A 24138-nucleotide genomic window follows, 5' to 3' on the forward strand; every position below is an offset into this window, starting at 1 on the left:
TCGCTAGTCAAAGTATATAAGTAAAAAAGTTAACAAATTCGTTAATCTAAATTATATTAGTAATATTAGTAAATACCTTTAACTGAAAAGAAAATAGTCATTTTTTATGCAAAGCAATGAGACCAATAAATAGTAATTTCTTACAGTATAATAGAAATAGTCTATTCTAACATTTTAGGGACTTTTTCATCCGTATAAAACTCTGTTTAAGATTTAAAAAAATCCGTTTAAGACAAAAAAAAATTTTTTTTTTTTTTTTTTGTCTTAACGGATTTTTTTTTATCTTAAAAAACTTTTTTGACCTCGGTGTCTGGAGTCCCTAAAAATTGATAGGGCTTCGCATCCCTGCTGACATTACATAGATTACCTTCAGCGCACAGTGAGGCAGATTAAGTTAAAAACGGGAAAAAATATCAAATTATTAGTTAACGTGGGCCAAGGAACTCAAATATGGAACTGAAATTTTTTTTGCATGCAATAAACACCCGTAAAACGGGCATACACATATTTTAAAGAACTTAAACAACTGTAACCACTATTTATATTTAAAATTTTAGGTTTTATGAACCAAAATATATTATCACTCAATCAAGGCACACGTGAAAGTGTAATTCTGCGCGTTAATTGTGCACGCTAACTTGCGTAAAACTCTTTTAACACACACACAAAAGTTAAAAATACTAAAAGTTTCTGTACATCTGATATCATCATTTGATATGAGTGCTAAAATTTTGCAAGTTAATCAATGTGATGTAAATGACCATTTTTACAATGCATGAAAAAAATGTAAGATGTTGAGTTACATGCCTGTCCCTCATTATTATAAATACTAATAAATTATATGAGAAACGCAAATAACATTAAAAATTTGCCAATAGCATTAAACATTTGTTTCTCAAAATTTTTTGTAACACATGATAGGTTTTTGTTTGAAAATGATTTTCAAACAATAAAAGCAAAATAAACGACGTCAGAGAAAGTTATCGCCTCCTGAGTATTTTCAACAATATATTAAAAAAACAAACTAAAAGTTGAAAGCTTTACAACAACAACAAAAAAAGAAAATTCAATACTATTAAAAATAAAAAAAAAGAACTTTCATAAAATCTAATCCAACCACATTAATCTTACTAAACCCGGGCATCCATTATCTAGTTTTTTAAGTTAATTTAAAACTCAGCTTATGTATTTTCATAATATTTTTCGTTTAATGTACTAATATATTTTTAACTACTAGCTCAATGAGAATTTTAAAACAGAAATAAAAAAATATTTTTCAATTTATTTATACTTTATTTACATTTTATCAGACAAGACAAGCTTTTTTTTGAACATAAAGTTACAAATATTGGCTCGCTTATTCATTCTTACCTTTTAAAGATCTCTAATAAAATTCACAATTGTGCTTTTTTTTTTTCAGAACTCTGATAATAGTTTTGTTTGTAAAAGCCTGATAAAATTTTCATAAACTCATTCTGATTCATGCTCATTCTAAAAGAATAGACCTCTTGAAAAGAGATCTTGCATTTAGATAAAAGCATGAAGGTTTAGTTGAAATTCCAGGAGCTTGTATGCTCTGTAAAATATAGAACCACCATAGGAGGAATTAAGAATGCTTTAAATGCACAAATAAGCTTTCCACCTTTAAATTTAAGAGTAACATTTTCAAAAAATACTGCTAAAACACAAGCATCTTAAGTTATTAAATAGCCTATTGCTAATTACGAGAATGAACTACACAATTGCATCACTAATCTCAAAATATAACTGGATAGCGTATACAGCAAGTTTTTTTGTCTTGGAAGTCAGTTTTGACTTCCCAAGGTGGCTACAGTTTTGGTTGATTACAAATGAAGAAATTTTTGTTAAGGACTTTTATGTCATTTATATATATAAATATTTTTAAATGTTCATGCTTCAAATATAAATATAATTTTCGGTTTTACATAACAATAATTTTTGAAAAAAACGCAATATTACATATTTACGTAAACTTCTAAATTATGTATTGTTTCACAAAATATACTCTTAACAACAAGTTTGTATAATATCTTGCTTTTTTAAAGAAAAATAAATGTTATTAAATAAGATAAAAGTTTTCAGTTTTTTTATCTAAGAATTAGTTTATTTAACATTAGTAAAGAACAAATAAGGAACTATTAGTTATCCAAGTTAACAATTTCCAAACAACTTTCAAATAATTAAAGCGGTAGTGGTGTAGTGGTAAGAGCGCTTGCTTTGTAAGCGAGAGGTTCGGAGTTTGACTCCCACCACGTCCCTGGAAGTACCGCGCTCAACTTAGTTTCTCCGCGCAGCGGCTTGCTCGACAAAGTTTGTGTTTCGTAGTTAAAGAGTTAGTTAAAGAGAGAGGGTTGCACAACAAATAACAGCTAAAAAAAAAAAAAAAAGAACACAAAAAACACACAAAAAAAAGAGTAGCCTCCTCGACTGTAGTGGCCCCCATCGGGCCTTGGGGAGGTGAATAATCTAAAAAAAAAAAAAAAAAAAAAAATTTTTTAAAGTTTGAAAAACTGAAATAATTTTATTCATATTTTGTTTATTTTTCATTTATTTACTTTTTTTTAACTTTAGTTTTACTATACATTATTTGTTTAATATTGTTTATAATACAATTTATGCACCTTTTAGTTTTTAACTACCCAATGCTGTGTGCTAGAATGTTAATAACACAACTGCATGATAGGCAGCTGAATATCTTTTTAAAATAAACTATTATGAAATTAGTTTTTTAAATAGATATCACAAATTTACAAATGCCACATGAACTATTAGCTGAGCTCTGTGAGTATACACAATTTAGGGGTTCCTTCTAGAATTTTTATATATATAGCTATTTGTGCCTTATTTTATTTGGTTGTACTTTACTAATATATATATATATATATATATATATATATATATATATATATATATATATATATATATATATATATATATATATATATATATATATATATATATATATACATACATATATATATATATATATATATATATATATATATACATACATATATATATATATATATATATATATATATATACATATATATATTTTTTTTCAAGTTAACTTGGCTGTTAAACTGCCAAATGAGCTGAACCAAGGAGAATAAATTGTTATCACTTATAGCTGAGTCAAACATGAGGAGCTAGTTCAATTAATATTTTCAAGAGATCGACTGATCTCAAAGCAGCACTTGCAATTGCATTTTGAATTCTTATTTCATTTGAAAAGTTGCAATCTATTAAAGCAACCAATTAATTTGGAAAACACCTTTCAGTTTCTTTGCATATAATAATAACACTTATGGTTGGTTTAACCAAACCTCCTCTGTTTTTGAATTTTAAAAAGCTATTTTGTTTTAAATGAAAAGGGAGTACTAGTGCATTCTGACATGTAAAGAAGATATTTTTTTATGAAGTCATTTTAGCTACGTATCCAGCAATATATGATATCAAAGCTTTTTTGTATTCAAATAGATTGTTGCAGTTTGGAATATCTGCATTATTGTGATTACTAACAGTTGGTTCTCTCTCCAACAAATCGTATTTTCTTATTAATACAATTTCAGTCAAAGATAATTTAGTACTGGAGTCAGCAAAAGAATCGTCTAAAACATAATATATATGAGTTTTATCTCTGATGCTGCAGTTTTCATTTGAACATTGAACGCTACTTTGCATCAAAAGTCATTTATATGTGGCTGTGAATTGTTGGCAATTGATATTGCTGTTAAACATTTCTGCAGATCTCACAGAACCAAACCAGTTTTTCAATTATACAAGATCATTTGTATACCAGTAATCTCTTTAAGACTAATGATATGATATGTATCCTTTAGCAAATTGTTTTCTTGAATTTAATGTCATATAATTAATCTATATTATGTATCAATATCTATATCAATATAATCTATATCAATATCAGGGTTGCATGGTTTTAACCAAATGGTTTAAACCATTGGTTTAAACCATGGTTTAAACCAATTAAAAAAATGTTGGTTTAAACCAAATTAATGTTTTTTTAAAAAATGATTTGAACTTACAACAGGAAACTAAAAGAGGGTTATGTTCACAAATAAAACTAATCTTCAATATAGATGATTTTTTTTGAATCCATGAGTTTTGTTTTTGTTTTTTCATAGAATAGAGTCCTCAGTGTTATTATAGAACAAAGCAGTAATAAATTAGTAATAACACTTATTTATCTGTTTTCTTCTACAGGCAGTTTCTCCTTCAATAGGTTCATCAAGAAGCATTGCTTCCTGGTGAACTTATTTCATCAGGAAGTTTTCTTAACAATATATATATATATATATATATATATATATATATATATATATATATATATATATATATATATATATATATATAGATTTATATGTTTAGCAAAAGTATAAGTAGTTATAACATAATTTATTGATACCACAAAAATGTCTCAAAAAACTGGGCGCAAATGTGATATGATTTGGTTAAAATATACACGAGTGACTGTTCCAGAAAGAAAGGGGTGTAGAGCAGTTTGTAATGCGTGTAGAAAAGAAATGGAAGGTCAAATTCAAAGGATGCATGAACATATAAAAAAGTGCAAGCAATCACAACCCCATGAAATTATGGATTCAATTGAAGATGAACAACTTCTTGAAGGTAATTAAATGAGTGCATTGTTATTTTAAATTTTATACTTTCCCTAAATTGTAAACATATATATTTAGAATAATTCAATAAACTGCAATTTCATTTTAAAGGTAACTCACCATCAACATCACAACAACAAATGAAAAGGTTCCAGCCCAATTCAACATCAGCTGATAAATATTTGAAAATTGATAAGTTTTTCACGCGAACAAGCCTCAAAGAGAAAGATTTATTTGATCTGCAACTTGGTAGATTTATATACAGTACAAACTCTAGCTTCAGAACAGTTGAACACAAAGAATTTAAAAAATTTATCAATATGCTTCATCCAGGATACACTCTACCTAATAGAACTCAAATTGGAGGAGAAATATTAGATAGGGTTTACACAGAAGAAATTGAAAAATGTAATGTATTGAATGGGAAAATTGTAGCCATGTCTTTAGATGGCTGGAGTAATGTACATAATGAACCAATAGTTTGTATCTCTGTAATTACAGATAAAATTAACATTTTAGTAGAAACAATCAACACTTCTGGTCATTCACATACTGGTGAATATCTTACACAATTAGCAAAAGAAGCAATAAATTCTGTAAGACGTAAATTTGGATGCACAGTAAAAAGCTTTGTGACTGACAATGCAGCTAATATGAAATCAATGAGACAAGAACTGTCATCTGAAAAAGATATCATAACTTATGGGTGTGCTGCTCATATGCTGAATCTTTTAGCAAATGATCTTAACATTGAAAATGTGAGCAAGCATGTTACACAAATAATAAAATATATAAGAAATAATCATCAAGCTGGAGCAATTTATAAATTAAGCGGAGGAACAAAATTGCCACTTCCTACTGAAACTCGCTGGAATTCTGTATGTGATTCACTTGAAAAATATGTCAACAACTGGAGCATCATTTTCACAATGTTTGAAAAAAATAAAGAATTGGATCCTATGATTGGTAAAAAAGTGATATACAGATAAAGCGAAACGCAGAGGATTTATTAAAAATATTAAAACCAATTGCAGTAGCTCTAGATACGTTGCAAAGTGATCAAGCAAAAATAAGTGACAGTGTTGAAATTTTTAAAGATTTGATGAACAGTTTATCATTTTTATCAAACGAAAAAAAAAAAAATTGAATCTAGATACCATCAGACTGTCAGTGATGCTCATTTACTGGCAAACACACTAGATCCTAGATATTTTGGATCTAATCATTCTGAAAATGAAAATGAAGCTGCCATGAATTTCGCAGATAAAAAGTTCAAGAACTTGTTACCAATAATATTCAAATTAAAAGCCAAATCTGCTCCATTCGATAAAAGCTATTTGTATAGTGAATCTGTTTTAAAAAATGTATCACCAATAGAATGGTGGAAATCTCTTAAAATTGTGGATTGTAACATAGTGGATATTGAAGGTTTATTAAATGCACCAGCTTCTAGTGCTGGAATCGAAAGAATTTTTTCAACTTTTGGCCTTGTTCATTCTAAGTTAAGAAACCAATTGGGGGTAGAAAAAGCAGCAAAGCTTGTATTTATATATAGAACATTAAATAATGATGTATTGAATAATTTTGATGAAATATAACATTAATATTGATAAAGAATATAGTTTACTCACATAAAATGCGTTATGCTTTTTTTTTAATTTAAAAGGGTAACTAAATACGGCATTTTTTAATAAAAACCTAATTTAAACCAAAAAAACCATGGTTTTTTTGGTTTTTTTAAAAAAACCTATGGTTTTTGGTTTTTTTCAAAAAAACCGGTTTTTTTGCAACCCTGATCAATATATCTATCTATATCAATATATCTATATAATCTATATCAATCAATTATGCAAATAAACTCAATGACTTATTTATAAAATTATTTAACAGCTATTTACAGTTCATTAATATAAAAAAGTCAGCAAGCTGTAATATATAACGATAATACTTAACAGCAGCTAAACAGTATTGTAACTATAGTTAAGGAGATATTTCAAAGAGGAGGTTTTGAACATTTCTATTTAAAGATATATATACATTTTTTTCAAACAAATGTATTTTTATATTTGTTTCTTCAATTGTTATTATCCTTCAAACTATAAGAAACTATTATTTACTTTTTATTTGTTTTAAAAGTTGTTATAAATAATGATTGTTATAAAAAATAATTCAGACCTGGGTTTTTTTTACCAGTATAAGTGACACTTTAGAATATTTTATTCAAATAGTTTATGCAATAATAAAATTCAAGTATAATATAATTCTAGAAGGAACCCCTGAGTTTTTGTATATTGACAGCACTCAGTTAACAATTCAGGCAGCATTTGTACAAAATGGCATCTTGCTACAAAAAATAGAGAATATAAAATTGTAGGTAGAAATGATTTCTGCTTACCATGCTGTTATGTTATTAACCTTCTAGCATACAGCATCAGGTAACTAGGAATTAAAAGGTACATAAATTATACATAAGACTTAACTAAATTTGTAAATGCCATTTAATTAATTCAATTATTAAAAAAAATAATTTCTTTTTTTTCTCTTAAATTTATAAAATTCATTTGTTGTCTTTTATTTTTAACAAATTTATTAGCTTATTTAATTATTTTCTTTCATAGTTTGATAAAGCCATATAAAATGTATATCAGTTTCCAAGCTAGGAACTAAAATCGCCGCCGTCTTGGGAGGTCAATTTTGGCTTCAACTTTTTTCGGAAAAAACAATAGAATCCCCTATCCAGTTATATTTTGAGATCAGTGAATTGCATAACACCAAGAACTATTAACAGGACTTTAATAATTTGTTGCCGAGAGTATTCTTTTTTTTTTAATTTAACACCGAGAGCTCTTTAATAGTTAACAGAATATCAAATACAATTTAAAAAAATTACAAGTAGATTTAATGGGAAGTTAGTTTAACAAATTCAACAACTGCCAATAAAAATTAATAAGATACAAAGAAAATCACTTTTTTTGCGCCCGGTCATACTTTGTAACTTACTTTGCACGTAGTCATAAATTGTCGGATGAATGTGTCCGTCACATCCAATAATTTCATTTGAAAAATAACTGAGCGTTGAACTTTTTCTTGGTTTATCACTATTTGATGTTTAACAATGCGGTAGTGGTGTAGTGGTAAAGCGCTCGCTTTATAAGCGAGAGGTTCCGAGTTCGATCCCCACCACGTCCCTGGTAGTACCGCGCTCAACTTGTTTCTCCGCGCAGCGGCCTTGTTCGTCAAGGTTCGTGTTTCGGAGTTATAGAGTTGAGAGAGGGTTATAACCACTATTAAGTAACCTCCTCGTCTGTAGTGGCCTTCTCAGCCTTGAGGAGGTGAATAACAAAACAAAAAAAAAAACAAAAAAAAAACTATAATTTATAACTATTACAAGTACTCCAGAGTTATATAACAGTAAAATGATTCAAATGGTTTGTCATATTAAATACTTTTTTTAGCTAAACATGATTTGCCAACAGTCCAGGTTTAGATTAAAATGGCTGCTCTCTGAGTTTTAAAGTCGATTGAAATATGCTAACTTTCTTATCTAAAACAAGATGAAATTCTTTTTATAACAGACTATATTTTTAACTTTTTTTTTAAACATCTTCACATCCAACAAGGCTGCAAGCAACCACTATTAGCGTTGGAAGTTACTGGAAGAGAAAAGATGAAGTTTAGGAAGCAAGATAACGATTAACAGACAACTAAAAAGATTGCAAATTGAATCAGGAAAAGATGATGAATGGAGCGAATTCCAAAGAGCTGATGTTCGGAGCTCAATTTTCGGAGCTCTTAGGAACAGTCACAGTAAAAAGATGAGACTTAACTGAATGACAAGTAACAACCAAGTTAAGTAAGTTAAGTCACAACATCTTATTGTTAAATAATGGGTGTAATATTCCTCAACCAAGAGTCTATCAATACGGTAGACACTATAATTAAATCTTGTCTTATTTATTTAACTGATATTTATCTACTATTTCAGTTCCAGATGTTAGTGTTAACATAAAAATTGAATAATAGAAACAAAAACATTGAAAACTAAGAAAACTAATTTAGATTAAATTTAAAAACAAAACAAAAATAAAAAAGATTAAACAACTTTTTGTAAATACCAAAATGGAAATAACTTTCTCGAAAGTCGCTAAATGTTTCTAAACATTTGTAAAAATCATATCCATAAAAAAATATAAAAACCTAACTTTTTAAAAGCAGTAACTCCAAATTAAACTTTATAAATCTAACAGAAAATTTAAAACCTTTTCATTGGTATTTGCTCAAGAAATGATGCACTAATTTGATCAGAATTAGTTAACTAAAAAACAAATAATTACATCACATAAATGTATTCAAAATACTCAAATATTTATAATATAAATTTTCTAAAGAAAATAAAAAAAAAGTTTAAAAAAATAATTAAACAAAAACAATAAAAACATCAATTTACGAATGAGCTAAAATCTGTCTTGATAACACCAGGTGCCAAACCATTTACACGAACACCTTTTAATGCACATTCTGCAGATAAAACCTTAACTAAACTCAATAGTGCAGTTTTGGATATCGAATAAGCACCAAGGAGCTACAAACAAAAGCAGCTAAAATTGACACTCAAAAAATAAAATCAAAATTGAAAACTATACTATACTTATTTGAATATCGTTTTTATTATCTTCTAGATTTTTACAATTTAGCACATGTATTAAAAGCTAATAGTTAACCAGCATACAGTAATACATGACAAAGCCCTAAAGTTGGAATAAAAAAAATTCACAGAATCGGCACATGTAATGATGCAATGAGAGGTTTATAAAGTAAATTTAAAAAAGTTAATTTTAAAAATGTATGCAAATTAAGTAAGTTAAGCAAAAATAAGTTAATAAAGTAGAGCGAGAGGCAGAGTTACTTTTAGTCATAAATATCCATCTATGGATCTCCTAAGAACGCTTGAGTTGCAACAAAGTTGCAAATATAGAATATGTTTTGTCAATATTGATTATTGTATGACGCAATCATTTTTATGAAACGTTAGCAAAATCATTTTTTATGAAAAGTTTGTAAAAATAATAACAAAAAAAATATAAATTTTGTGAAACTTGACAATTTGATATCAAGCACATTAGTTAAGATAACTTAAGAGCATGCTCTACATCGAATTGAAAAATTTCATACCAGATATTTTCTGTTCGGCAATAAGACCAGATAACAAAGCAAAACTTATAAGTAGTTAGACTTTAGGCACAGCCAACTGACTCATTAATCATTACATAACAAAATCAAACTTAGTCTGAAACTGATTTTGAATTGGTCTTGTTTTCATAGCGAGAAACCTTAAAAGCAGCAATTATTCCTTCTTTCTCACTATTCGACACATTCGTTAAAGTCAGAAAACAATACAAAGCAAAATATTTCTTTGCTCAAAAACTGCAATTATCCAATAAATTTCTAAATTGCCATACCTGCTAAGTGCTTCCCAACATCACAGAGATTAAACAAGAAAAAGTTCATTGTATAGCTCCATAAAATAGGTAATAAATAAACGGCATCCTATACATTCAGGCTCTCTACACACCTGGTAGAAATTTATTGGTAAAATAGGCAATTAGTAGTGTAACAGCGAAGGTTTCATTAATGTTTTCAGCTATTTTCTACTAGTCTGTGAGCTCCTTTGATTGAGATCTTCTAGGATTGGTAAAACTCATAACCTAACAAAGTTTTTGTACATTTTCAGTTAAAAATGTTTTTAAAAATCGTTGTATTTTGTACTGTATTTCTGTTGCTTATTTTTCTACCAAGGAAATTTTGAAACAGCTTTTTACTGCTTATTTTGTTTTCCTATTATCAATCACAAAGGCCTGGAATTAAGAATAGGGTCGAAATATATTTTTGATAACAATAATTGCTAATTGGTTGCTCTTTACTTCATCATAAATCTTGTTATTCCTTTCAAAGCTGTCCAAAATAATAAACCATTTTTATACGAGAAATCTCTTGAAAAAAGGTTGAAAAATCCATGAAAAAACAATTAATTTTTTATTATAAAATGATTTTTTTTTAAATTAAAAATGATACCATTATATAAAATGAATACTATTTTTGAAACTTTTATAAAACTTTGTTTCAATTTAAAAAAAAATAAAAGTATGGTAGGGCACACACGCACATACTACCAAGAACGTGGTGAGGATCAAACTTAAAACTTCTCCCTTACAAAGCAATACTCTACCACTACACCACTACACCACTACCACATTATTTTTTTAAACAACAAAATAAACATCAAAGCAAATAATTTTTAAAAATGTTTCCAACCTCAAATCAATAATTTAACCTCAAATCAATCATTGTAATTAGTTTATCATTTACTTTCAACAAAATTAATGTTCATAATGTTTACTTTCTCATTTAGAAAGCTTAGATGAAGTTCAGCTCACAAGTTTCTTTATGGAAATATGCAACAGCAAGAACAAAAGAACTGTTCATTTGGGTTTCCCAAAAAATAACTTTTTTTAAAAAATGTCTGCTCCCACCATCTAAATGTGTTCTATATAATAAAATAATACTGGAATTAAAAAACTTCAGAAAAATTTTTTCTTATATGAGTAGTTCAAGACCCTTAAACATCAGACGGGTCCTTAATATTATCAAAACAAAAGTTTTTCAAAAGTATATCATGTTGGGTCTCAAAAGAAGCAAAATTTTATAAAAATTTCAAAAATAATCATTTTATAAAAATAATATTATTTTAAATTTTACTGCCTAAAAAATTACATTTTTACTAAAAACTTAAGCTTTTTAACTAAACATTTTAAAAATTTAATTTTTCTAACTGTTCTTTATGTTTTAGTATAACATATTCTATATTTGCAAGGGATTTTCAGAAAGAAACCATAAAAAAATTCAATGTAGTTGATGGAAGCATTTATATGAATAAATGTATTTTTTCTGTTTTGGAATTAGTACAGTGGTACATTTGAGTCAACAACCAGTAAGTAGATAAAGACAGCTCTACATCGTTTTTCATGATGAGCTCCTGGGTGGCGCTTGTCATGAACAAGGATTTATGGCTCATTACCTCTTATTTTATTTAGTTTTCCGCTGTTTACACTAACATACAAAAAATTATTTTTTTTACTTTTTTTAGTGAATGGATGTTTTTCTTATTAATTTTAACATGCCAATTTCAAATATGTGATCTATTTGCTTGTATCACATTAAAATTTTAAGAAAATTTGAATTGAAATATTGACCGCTTTAAGAAATTAACAAACTGATATTTTCTATTACTACTAATAAAAATATTTTTAAAAATTTTACAAAAACTTTTATTATTTAAAATATATCATTTTATTAAAAAAAAGAAGTAAATAGAACATTTTGTCATTGCTCATAAACAATTTGATTTAAAACAAATATCAAGTTTATTGAGTAGGTTTAAATTTCTGGCATATTAACTTCTGATGGTATTTTACTTCTGGGGCATCTGTTGGAGCAAACAGCAGTAGGCATCTGCTGGTTGCTCCAACATCTGCTAGCATGGCACTACTAAGTGGAAAAGATCTTAAGCTATGCCTTAAGATCTTTTTCACTTAGTAGATCTTGTTTTGTAATAAGTAGATAATTGTTGATCACCTATTATTTTTCTGATCTGAAGGCCCACAAAAATTTCTTCCTTTTATTTAGCATCACTTATTTGTGAAAACATAGAACAAAGATATGTGAAGGCATCACTCATCTTATCCAAAGCTTTTACGAAATTTTTCATCAGACCCAACTTTATGTGTAAAGGTGGTAATATGATGTCTTTTTTTAAAACCAGTTCATGCAAAACATTTTTTTGAACGGGTTCCATTTCATCTGTTAAGCCAAACTTTTTTTATAGTGTGCATCACTATTTTGGCTATTCCATTCACAGAGGAAGCAGCAGAATTTTGTGTATTTGAGTTGCAGACCCATGAGGACTGCAATGACTTTTAAATCTCCACACACTCTCCATTTGTAATCATTATATTTTATTTTTATTAAAACATTACTGATGTTGTTATAAGTCTCTTTGAACTGTGTGGAGTATGCAACTGGAAAGGATGGCAACACAATGCCATAATGTAACAGAACTGTGTTTCAGACTCCACAACATCATATGTTTTCCTGTGGTTCAGATTAAGGTAAAAAAAATTGTAAGATGCGCAACCCTTACTTTAAATGCAAGATTTTTTTTATTTAAAAAAAGTTTAATTATTCTTAAAATTGAAAAAAAAATTTTTTCAAGTGCAAAAATTATGGTTTTAACTTCATGTCAGCTTATCTTAAGTCAATTATTGGTTTTAACTTCTCAGATGACTACAGAAACTTAGGAACCAGTGTAATAGATAAAGTTTATACTTAAAGTTTATTGACCTAAAAGGGGGCATATTTGGTAAGTGTTATTTTACAGGAAATATCTATCAGATAATATTAAATATTTCGGTAAATATATATTATCTATATATATACTATCTTTATATATACTATCTTTGTTCATATTTAAACAAATTATAAAATTTTATATAAAAAAAATATTTAGGCCTTGGTTATTGGAAAGAACAGGCTTTGGAAGCTGTACACCAGGATTTCAAGCAATTTTGGAACTAAAGAAAAATCTGGCAATGTCATCCCAATAATTTAAAAACATTAAAAAATGCTGTTGCATCAAACAATATTGCGCACTTTTAAAATATATTGTGCAGTTTTAAAATATATATATTTTAAAAGGAAAGATATAAAAGGCCTTGATATATTTAGCACCATAAACATCAAGACCATGTATATAAAAAAAATCTATATAAAAGATCAAATTTTTTTTAAAAAATGACTATATAGTGTGTTATTTATGTAAATTGCTTTATCAGTACTCAATATTTCATTTTGTGTAGTGGATACAGAAGCTTTTTAACTTAATAAAACAAAGAAGTAAGATGTATAATTAATTTAAAATAGTTCTTAGCTCTGACTTTAAAAAATATACAAAATATTGCTATATATCTGTAATATAATACATAAATATTTACTAATGACTTTTTGTTTATTTGTTCACATCTTTCATTTAACAACTTGAATTTGTGTTTTTTATTACTAAGATTTTTATTGGTTATTAACGTTTTGTCATCTAAACATTTATGAAGCAGACAACACAGACAAAAGACAACACAGGCAACAAATTGTGTTTTTTTTTTGTTGCTTTTTTTACTTGTAAATGGGAAAGTAAATTTTTTTTCCAAAATTTATGTTCAATCATGATATGAAAAAACTATTAATATTAATATTATAAAATAAATGTTGGTACAAACTATTATTAGCAAATGCTGATACAATGTTTTGTCTTGTTTTTTATTACATTTGATCTTCTATATTTTAAGATAATCAAGCAAATGAAGTTTTAGATGCATTCTCCAGATATCAAAATCTTTTTTTTGAATTACGTCAGTATTTTAACTCAAGTAAATATAAAATGCACTCATTGCAGTTTGGTGGAAATTGTACATACAAAATAATGTTTTTTATTTCAAATTTTCAAGTTTTTTTTTTCCACTTTTAATTAACGACCAGCCTGACATGACAAGCCTTAGAAAATATTTAGACTCCAACAAGACACTTTATCTACTATTTCTCAGAGCTTTCAATCACATTTATTTAAAAGCATTATTATTCAGTGAAACTATGCGGTAGTGGTGTAGTGGTAGAGCGTTTGTCTCATAAGCAGGAAGTTCCAAGCTTGATCCCCACCACATTCCTTTTTGTCAAGGTTGGTGTTTAGCTATAGATTTAAGAGAGGGTTGTAACCACAACTTAACTTGCTTCTCTAACTGTAGTGACCTTCAAGGCCTTGGGGACATGAATTAACATGAAAAACAAAACAAAAAGTTTTTATATTTCAACAAAAAAAAACAATTTTTCAACATATTTTTAAAACATTACTAAATTACCGGCATTGGCATAAACCCAGCAACTGATGACACAAACAACATAGAACCTCTAAATATAGATAAAACTAAATATAATATCCAATATAGAGTATAGACATATGCAGTGGCATGCAAAAGAAACGCTGACTTTTTTTCCCACTTTTTAAGGCATAACTTTTGACTAACTCTCCAAAATAAGTTGAAGTTTTTACCAAATGAGTTTATATTTTTTCAATTCAAAATATAAACCACAAAAATTGTAAAACTCAATATTTAAAAAATTAAATAATAAAAAACTTCCGTGCAAAAGTTTAGAAACAGTATCATCCTCTGCAATTAAATCAAGTTTTTATAAATAAAAGCCAAATTAGAAAAATACTTGTGAAATTTAATAATTCACTTTTAAGTATTTCAAAAGTTGTGAAGTATAACTGATTCCTAAAACATTTGCAAAATTTCAGTTGCTTTGTAAAGTTAAGACATTTTAAAAGTTAGACAGTTAAAAAGACAAATTAGACAGTTTAAAAGCATGGGAAAAACTAAGGAAGTTTTAAATAAAAATAATTTAAAAAAAAATTTTAAAAGCTGTGGAAAAAAAAAGTGAGTTACAAAAAGATTTCTAAACTTTATAATGTTTCTAAAAGTTTTTTTATGAAAAGATTTGTGTCAGCACAAAACTATTGAAAGTCTCACTCTCACTCACAAGTCTCACTCTCACTCAAAAGTCTCACTCACACACAAAAATAATTTGTATGGCCACCATTCGGTTAAAAAAACTACTGATATCTGTAAGAAATCTGAAAACCAGAATAAAATTAGTGAAAGATCATCTTAGTTTATAACTGGTAAAAAGTTGATTTCTCCGATGAATCAAAGTTCAGTAGTGACAGAATTAGGTATGTCAGACAATAAGATGCAGATCCATAATATCAGTTATCTACTGTTAAAAATGTTGGAGGAAGTGTTATGGTTTAGGGGTGTTTTAGTTGTTACAATGATGCATTCTATTGCATAGAAGGTATTATGAACAGAGAGCTTTTTAAACATCATGATGAATGTAATGTTGTCGCATTCAAAGTATAAAAAACTCACAAATCTTACAACAAGATAATGGTCAAAAGAATTGTGCAAGATATGTTAAGGAATATTTTAAATCACAAAAAATAAAAGTTCTTGAATGGCCTACTCAGTGTTCAGATCTCAATCCTATTGAGAATTTTTGGGAATAATAAAAAAAATGAATGCATCAATCAACAATTAGTTGATAGGTAATCAAATAACTAAGATCATTTATAAGATTATTCATGCTCTGATTAAAAATGTTGATATAATATTTGTCAGGATGTTAGTTGATTTAAATTTTATGAATTTTGTTAGTTCATTTGAATTTAGTTACTTGATTTGAATTTTATGAATTTGGAAGTTAGTTGATTTGATGCCTTGTAGCCGCCATGCTGTTGTAAAGACATATAGATTTGCCATCAAATACTGTCTGAACTTTTTAACTGAAACTATTTTAATAAAAATTTTTACAAATTTTAGTAAAATTTCAGCTTTTTGGAAATGAATATTATTTAAAATTTCGTTGTTTCTAAACTTATGCAGAGAAATTTTTTTCAAAAAAACAACTAAACTTAAACTACCAGTTAATTTTACAATTGTTGTGGTTTATACTTTAAATTGAAACAATAAAAAATTTTTCGAAATTTTTATTTGAGGAAGTTCGTGAAAAGCATAAAATCATATATATATATATATATATATATATATATATATATATATATATATGATTATTTATATATATATATATATATATATATATATATATATATATATATATATATATCATCATATATATATATATATATATATATCATCATATATATATATATATATATATATATATATATATATATATATATATATATATATATATATATATATATGTCATAAAACAATCTAAAGTACCATAGTCTCATCTGCTGTGCAGACCCCTGTTTTATTAATAGACTTTTTTTATTTTGTATTTTGATTACTTTAAAAGGTTGCTCTTTTTTTTGTTATTTAAAATTGAGCCTGAAAAATAATTCATACTCAGAATGTAATAATCATTAGAAAATCATAACAAATATTAACAATCTACCTTTGTTTTTTTACCTAGTGGTGTAAAAATCTGCAAAATCTGAGACTTAGGGTTGCATATCCTGGATGTTTTCACATGTTTTCACTTTTTAAGTTAAACTTATAAAGGAAACCATTAATATTGCAAGAAAGGAAGAGAAGAGACAAGATTCGCTTTTATTTTTTTACAACTACGAAGAAAGTATGAAGGAAAAATCACCAAGAAAAACAAAAAAAAATTGAAAATATAGGGAGTTTTTTTTAATAAACAATCATTAGAAAGTTTGTTGACTAAAATTGAGAAACTTTATGTTAGTGTTATTGAAAAATTACAATAAAATGCAAAAATTTGAAAAAGTTGCATGTATTTGAAATTTTGTAGACAGATTTACATCAAGTATTTCAATTAATAAAATTAAATGCAACTTTATTTGTTTCTTCTGAGAATTAACTCTGGAAAAAAAAAATTGAACTATTTTGATATAGAGAACTAGCTCAAATGTGGTAAAAATGGGCTCAATAAAGGGTAAAAAAAAGTCTGAAACAAAACCATTGAAGTACTTGAGGGACCCCTAAAAATGATCAAAACTGGAGAAAAAAAAATCCAACTAATAAAGGAGCCTGTGCAGCAGATAAGACTCCTTTAGACCTTTTTATGACCTCAAAATGAAGCAGTATATATATATATATATATATATATATATATATATATATATATATATATATATATATATATATATATATATATATATATATATATATAAAAGCATATGTTAAGCAATAAAAATTTAAAATATTAGAACAAAGTATCAAAAAATAGTATTATTTTTTTTACCATATTCAAAAAAGTAACCTAAATCAACACGAGTAATTTATAAAACCTTGTTTTAGATAAATAAGGAACAGCCTCTTTTGCCAACAAAAAACTTGACTTTAGATTCAAATCGAAAATCTTTTAAAATACAAACAAAAAACTCAAGTTTGATATAATGCGGAACAGCAGAACACACATTAATTAAAAAAATTTAATAAAAAACTTACTTTATCCCAAGCATCTTCTGGTGTCTGAAAAAAATGTGGTAATACTTTTAATTTGGTTTGAACTACACACACACAAAAATCAATTTAAAAATTGAGTTTTTGTTTTAATTCCATAAAAATAGTTAGCTATTTGTTTTAATTTGGTTTAATTCCATAAAACAGAAATTTATTGACTATTTTAATAGAATAAAATCTTTTTTAACCAATGTTTTTCTAAACAATTAATTTTTATTTAAAAAAATTAAAAAATTTAAAGACTATGTAAAACGTAGGCAAAAATGTACAAAAGAAACACATCACCTAACAAGTTCTGATCAGAGTGAATTATTTTTTTATGAAAAAAAAAAATAGTTGTATAAAATCCAGATCAGGTCAGATGATGTCCAGATTCAGATCAGTTCAGATGAGGTACAGATCCATATCAGGTCAGATGAGGTACAATTAAACAATTAAATGGACTATAATTTGTATGTTAGAGTGCATCAAAACAATGAACAGTAATTTATTGTTTATAAATCTATTTGTTATAGATTAAATAACACACACATAATAATAGCACACTTATTAGAACAATCAATACTTCAATAACAAATATTTAAAAATAATAAAAGGATAACTAGTTTTATTAGAGTAAAAATTACATCTAACAATGGGCAAGCAAGAGGGTTTACAGCTGCATTTGAAACAAAAATATCAATTTTTCCAAAATCATTCAACGCCTAAAATAGTAGGAAAAAAAATAATTAAAATTAAGGAAAAAAAATTATTTTAGATAAACTAAATACCAATAGATTAATATAACAAATATAAAAATAAATATATAATTAATATGTAAATAATATATAAAATATATATATAAATTTTAAAAATATAAATTTTTAATGTGAAGCTTCTTTAACATCACAAATAAGATGATGTGACAATAAGTAAGTAACCAGGGGTCACTTACTTATTGTCAATTAGCCCCGGCAATATTATAAGATTTACGTTTGATAGCCAGAGTTAGAAAAAAATTTATAATACTTTATATATTGTAAATTCATGCATCTATTTTTTATTTATTAAATAGTGGGGTATTTTATTTCCAACAAGGTTGAAAGCAACCACTATTAAGCTATGAGTTACTAGAAAGTAGAAAATAGGGTTAAAGAGCAAGGAAATGGTTAACTGAAGACTTAAAAAGTTGTAGGTTGTATGAGTCAGGAAAATATGAAGATAGGTGAGAATTATAGAGTCTTGTTGATATGCAAGGAAAAAAAGCTAGGCAGATAAAGCTAGGGCTAGGCAGATAAAGCAGGTTTAACTACATAAACAATGTGCTTTTGGACCTTGTTTGAGATGGCTGATTAATAATTTGATTAAATGAGAGGGCTGTTATTTATCAATATAGGAATTTCAACAATATTGAATAACTTTTGTTAAATTCCACAAGCCACTTCAAGCCCCATCTGATCTCTTTTCTGTAACAGCAGCAGAAGAGAAATCAGATTAAAAATTGGCTGATTGTTCTAAGCCATCAAAAAGTAAAGACTTTTTGTCAAGAAAAGAGTATATAGTTGAGTTGCCAGCAAATGCAGCGAATTTAGATGTAAGATTTTTAGGAAGATTGTAGATAAGAAACAATACAGGAAAAATAATAGAACCTTGCAGTACCCTTAAAGTTACTGGAAATGAAGAAGAGTGTAGGCCTTTGAGAATAACTTTAATACTGCAGTTAGAAAGCAATAATTTAATAATCTCAAAACCTTCATATAAAGAAACAAATAATAGAGAGACTAATTTTAGGATAATTTGAGAAATATGAGATTGTTTTCTAGAGTTTTTAAAAAATGTTTTGGAATGTTTTGGAGTTTTTAAAAAATGGAACTACTTATTTAGCCTTTTTTTTTTTTTTTTTTTTTTTTGTTATTCACCTCCTCAAGGCCAAGAAGGCCACTACAGATGAGGAGGCTACTTAATAGTGGTTATAACCCTCTCTCAACTCTATAACTCCGAAACACGAACCTTGACGAACAAGGCCGCTGCGCGGAGAAACAAGTTGAGCGCGGTACTACCAGGGACGTGGTGGGGATCCAACTCAGAACCTCTCACTTATGAAGCAAGCGCTTTACCACTACACCACTACCGCATATAACTATTTAACTAATTTAGCATATAACTAACACTTTTGTAAGACTATGAAAGAAATCTTGTCTGAACCACAAGCTGCACAGGGGGCCTTAATTCACTTTTACTGGACAAAACTAATAACTAGTCATATAAAAAAGATTTAAGGACCATTTTTTGCAGTTTACTAATTTAAGGATGGCAGTTTTTTTGGTGACATTAATTTTAATTTTAGGTTGGTGTGGATACCAAAATTGCTTAACAACCAAGTATTTTAATAACCATAATACATTTAAACTGGACAAAAGTAATAACTATATTGGATTACTTGCATAATTACCACATTGAGTATTTTTATACTGCAAATGTAGTGGTACTATGGATTTTTTTTTGGTTAAAAGTGACACATAAAATGCCTGGCAACGGTTCATTTTGCAGTCACAAGCATAAGTGACTTAAAACATAAAGGTTATAAACTAGAAAAATATCAATGTGACAGTAAGATTGAAAATTTTATGCATATAAAAATTTAAACACATACCCAATTACTAGATTTAGGTGTTTTTATGCAGTTCCAGGGTTCTATTTTATATTTCATAAAACTATTACATATTCCATATAAAAACTTGAAGTTTAAAACTTTTTGTGTATATAGTAATATAAAAGTTTTGGTTTAAGTTAATTTTCAAACCAAAACTCATATATTCTGTAATTTTAAAGCAGGTTTAGCTCCTTTTTTTTTATCACTGGGTGCAAACAACAACCTGATACAAACAATTCTGAAGATGAAAAAGATGTAACTAATGGCCTCTTTGTTTTACTACTTGGAGTATCAAAATTCACCTGGGGTCTGCCAGATACTACAGTTGGATAAGAAAAGTGTTTTCTTTATCAATAGAAGCAGTTAGAAAAATATTCTTATCAATTACAAATTGAATTGATATCGGTTAATTTTGTAGCCATTTTTAGTTATTTTCTTCCAAACAAAATTTAAAGGTTTTACATATATGCCACCTTTGTCAAAGATGAAGTTTATGAAAAAAGATGAAGTTTATGAAAAAAGATGAAGTTTATGAAATTAGACGAGTCATTGTTTGCAGTTAAGTTTATGCCATTTACAACTGCATCCAAAATATCAGAATTAGCTAACTTCAATTTATAAACCAAATTTGTATTGATAATATATATATATTGAATAATGTATTTCAAGTCTCAAATTACTGGACCGTCTTGGACCACAAAAGTATTTCACTATATAAGTGAAATTTTAACTGAAAAAAGTACTTCAAATAGGCCATTTGAAATCATTTTATTTGACATAGCGTGCAAAACAGTGTTGCAATAGCTTATTTAAAAGATAATACTTTTAAAATTAACAACTGTTTTATGCTTATTAGTAACGCAGAAATATTATCAAACAAAAACAAAAACAAAAATTTAAAAAAGTTTCTTTACAAAAAAAAAATCTTTTTATTCTACAGCTTAGAGGCTTAGATGTCATGATAATTATACAAAAATATATACATTTTATAAAAGCTGAATGTTTAAGCTATAAAATGGTAAATAGTAATGTAGAGGCATACGTCATGATAATTATACAAAAATATATACATTTTATAAAAGCTGAATGTTTAAGCTATAAAATGGTAAATAGTAATGTAGAGGCATACGTCATGATAATTATACAAAAATATATACATTTTATAAAAGCTGAATGTTTAAGCTATAAAATGGTAAATAGTAATGTAGAGGCATACGTCATGATAATTATACAAAAATAAATACATTTTATAAAAGCTGAATGTTTAAGCTATAAAATGGTAAATAGTAATGTAGAGGCATATGGCATGATAATTATACAAAAATATATACATTTTATAAAAGCTGAATGTTTAAGCTATAAAATGGTAAATAGTAATGTAATTTTTGAGAATGTATTTTCTATACTTTTGTCCACCGCTAGGCCCACTGTGAGCTGTAGAAGAGTTATGTTGAGAATTAACTTTAGCATTAGAAGCCTGAGTGGTTTGAATCCCTGGCTATTAATCATTTGCTATCAACCCCTGGTGTATTAACCAGTGGCTATTAACCAATGGCTATTAACCCATTGGCATATTAACCAATGGCTATCAACCCCTGCAAAATCCTAAAATTTTGCAAAATTATAAGATTTAGCAGGGGTTGATAGCAAGGACTAGAAAAAAATTTATAATACTTTACATATTATGATTTTAAACATACATTTACTATTTATTAAATACTAGCATATATTTATACATTTTTAAACTCTAATTTACTTCCATCAAGGTTGCAAGCAGCCACTATTAAGTTATGAGTTACTTAAAAATAGAGGATAGGGTTATAAGTTAGGAAATGGTTAACGGAAGGATTTAAAAGTTGTAGGCTGAATAAAAAAGAAAAAACATAAAGATGGGTAAAAATTATAAGGTTTTTTCGATGTGCAAAGAAAAAAACTGGATTTATAAAAGTTTTTATAGCATGAAGGGACAGATACAGTAAAAGGATGCAACTTATTGAATAAGAAGCCAAGCAAGAATGAGTTTTGATTTATCTTAAAAGAGATGATAGCTTGTTTGAGTGTTGACAATGATAGTATTTGTAGAAAAAAGAAAGAAATGCCGCCTTACATTTGGAGAGTGGCTCAAGCTTGGCAAATAAAGCAGGTCTTATTACATTTAAAATGTGCTTTTACACTTTGTCTGAGTGTAAGAGGGTTGTTTTTTGTCAATATAGGAATGCCAACAATATTGCAATATTTTTTGCAATAAATAAATGAGTTTTGTTGTCTAACAAAAATTGTGGATTTTTAGTACAGACTTTAAATCAAATAGAGCCACTTTAAATGTTAAATTTTAATGAAGATCATTATTGCAGCTAAGAAACAATACAAAAGCAAAGATAGAACCTTGTGGTACCCTTAAAGTTACTTGAAATAAAGAAGAGTGTAGGCCTTCAAGAATTTGAAGAAACTTCAAGAATTTGAAAAAACTTTAATACTGCAGTTAGAAAGAAATGATTTAATAATCTCAAAAAACTTTATATAAATAAAGGAATTAATAACAGAGTGAAGACTAATCATAAGATAGTAAGAGAGGTCAAAGTGTTTTCTAGACTATTTAAAAATTGCAACTACTTATTAAGCACAATACTTTTGCAAAAATTGAAGAGAGTTCTGAAAACAATTTTTTAAGACTATGATAGAATTCTAGTTTGAAGCACAAACTGCAGAGATGTTTAATTGAAAATTAACTTTAGCATTGGAAACCAGTGTGATTTGGATGTTTAACAATGTGTTAATCTGTTTAAATAGTATGACAGGAAAATGGTGATTAGATGGCCATTAGATTCACAAGTCAAGTTAGAGGAAAAATTTTTTACAAATAACTCTGCCCTATTCTATGGAAAAGTAAAAAGTCAAACCATGAAAAGATGTGCATTTATGCATACATAATATGAGTATAAACATATATGTTTGCTATTTATTTAGATGGTGTCATACATATTTTCATAAACTTTGCTGAAAGAGAAGATGATCAGATGGATGTGAGGTGTGACTCTAACAAGAAAGCAAAGGAGGCATAATCTTAGACAGATTAGAAAAAAAACGTTGTATCGAACAACAATTGTTAGAGAAAATTAAAGTGATTTAGGTATCAGCATGTAGAGAGGTAGCAGCTTTAAGATTAAATAGTAGTGGTAGAAGTGAGGAAACTTTAAGAGAGTGCCTTAAATATTGTATGAATAAGCTTTAGTTAAAAATAAGAAAATACTAGAAACTGCATAAATAAGAAAGGCTAAAGCCTGATGATGATGATGATGATGATGATGATGATGATGATGATGATGATGATGATGATGATGATGATGATGATAATGATGATAACAATCATGGTAATGATGATTATGATGATCATGTTGATCATAATGTTTATATATGCATATGTATATAAAAATATAACATGAATTTAGAATTAAAAAAATTTACGTTAGGATGTATGAATGTTTAATCAGCCCCAGTCACAAACCAGACCACAGTCAAATTTCAATTTCGCTCGCTTACTAGTGACAATGGTTAAAGGTTGGCTACAGGACCAGATACAACTATGTTTACAATGCGTTTTTGCACCTTATCTAAATAAGAAAAGGGCATCATTCAAAGATCAACCTCATATATGGTAACATTATTCCATACAAGAATGGATTTGAGATTTATAAAGATAAAAAAAAGAATCCGAAGTTAGAATGTGGCC

General features: G+C 27.3%; 1 protein-coding gene across 1 annotated transcript in view; it reads right to left on the minus strand.

The window, feature by feature from the left end:
* Window positions 1-24138, minus strand: part of LOC100206126 (uncharacterized) — a 46641-nt gene that overhangs the window by 19486 nt on the left and 3017 nt on the right. Inside the window, exons 3-8 of the mRNA XM_065793571.1 lie at window positions 18403-18480; window positions 17762-17785; window positions 17602-17672; window positions 14621-14669; window positions 9106-9240; window positions 8918-8973 (exon numbers count right to left, since the gene is read on the minus strand). Of these exons, the coding sequence (XP_065649643.1) occupies window positions 8918-8973; window positions 9106-9240; window positions 14621-14669; window positions 17602-17672; window positions 17762-17785; window positions 18403-18480 (413 nt within the window). The remainder of the gene's footprint in view (window positions 1-8917; window positions 8974-9105; window positions 9241-14620; window positions 14670-17601; window positions 17673-17761; window positions 17786-18402; window positions 18481-24138) is intronic.

The sequence above is a fragment of the Hydra vulgaris genome, chromosome 03 (genome assembly GCF_038396675.1).
Source record: "Hydra vulgaris chromosome 03, alternate assembly HydraT2T_AEP".
Classification (NCBI taxonomy): domain Eukaryota; kingdom Metazoa; phylum Cnidaria; class Hydrozoa; order Anthoathecata; family Hydridae; genus Hydra; species Hydra vulgaris.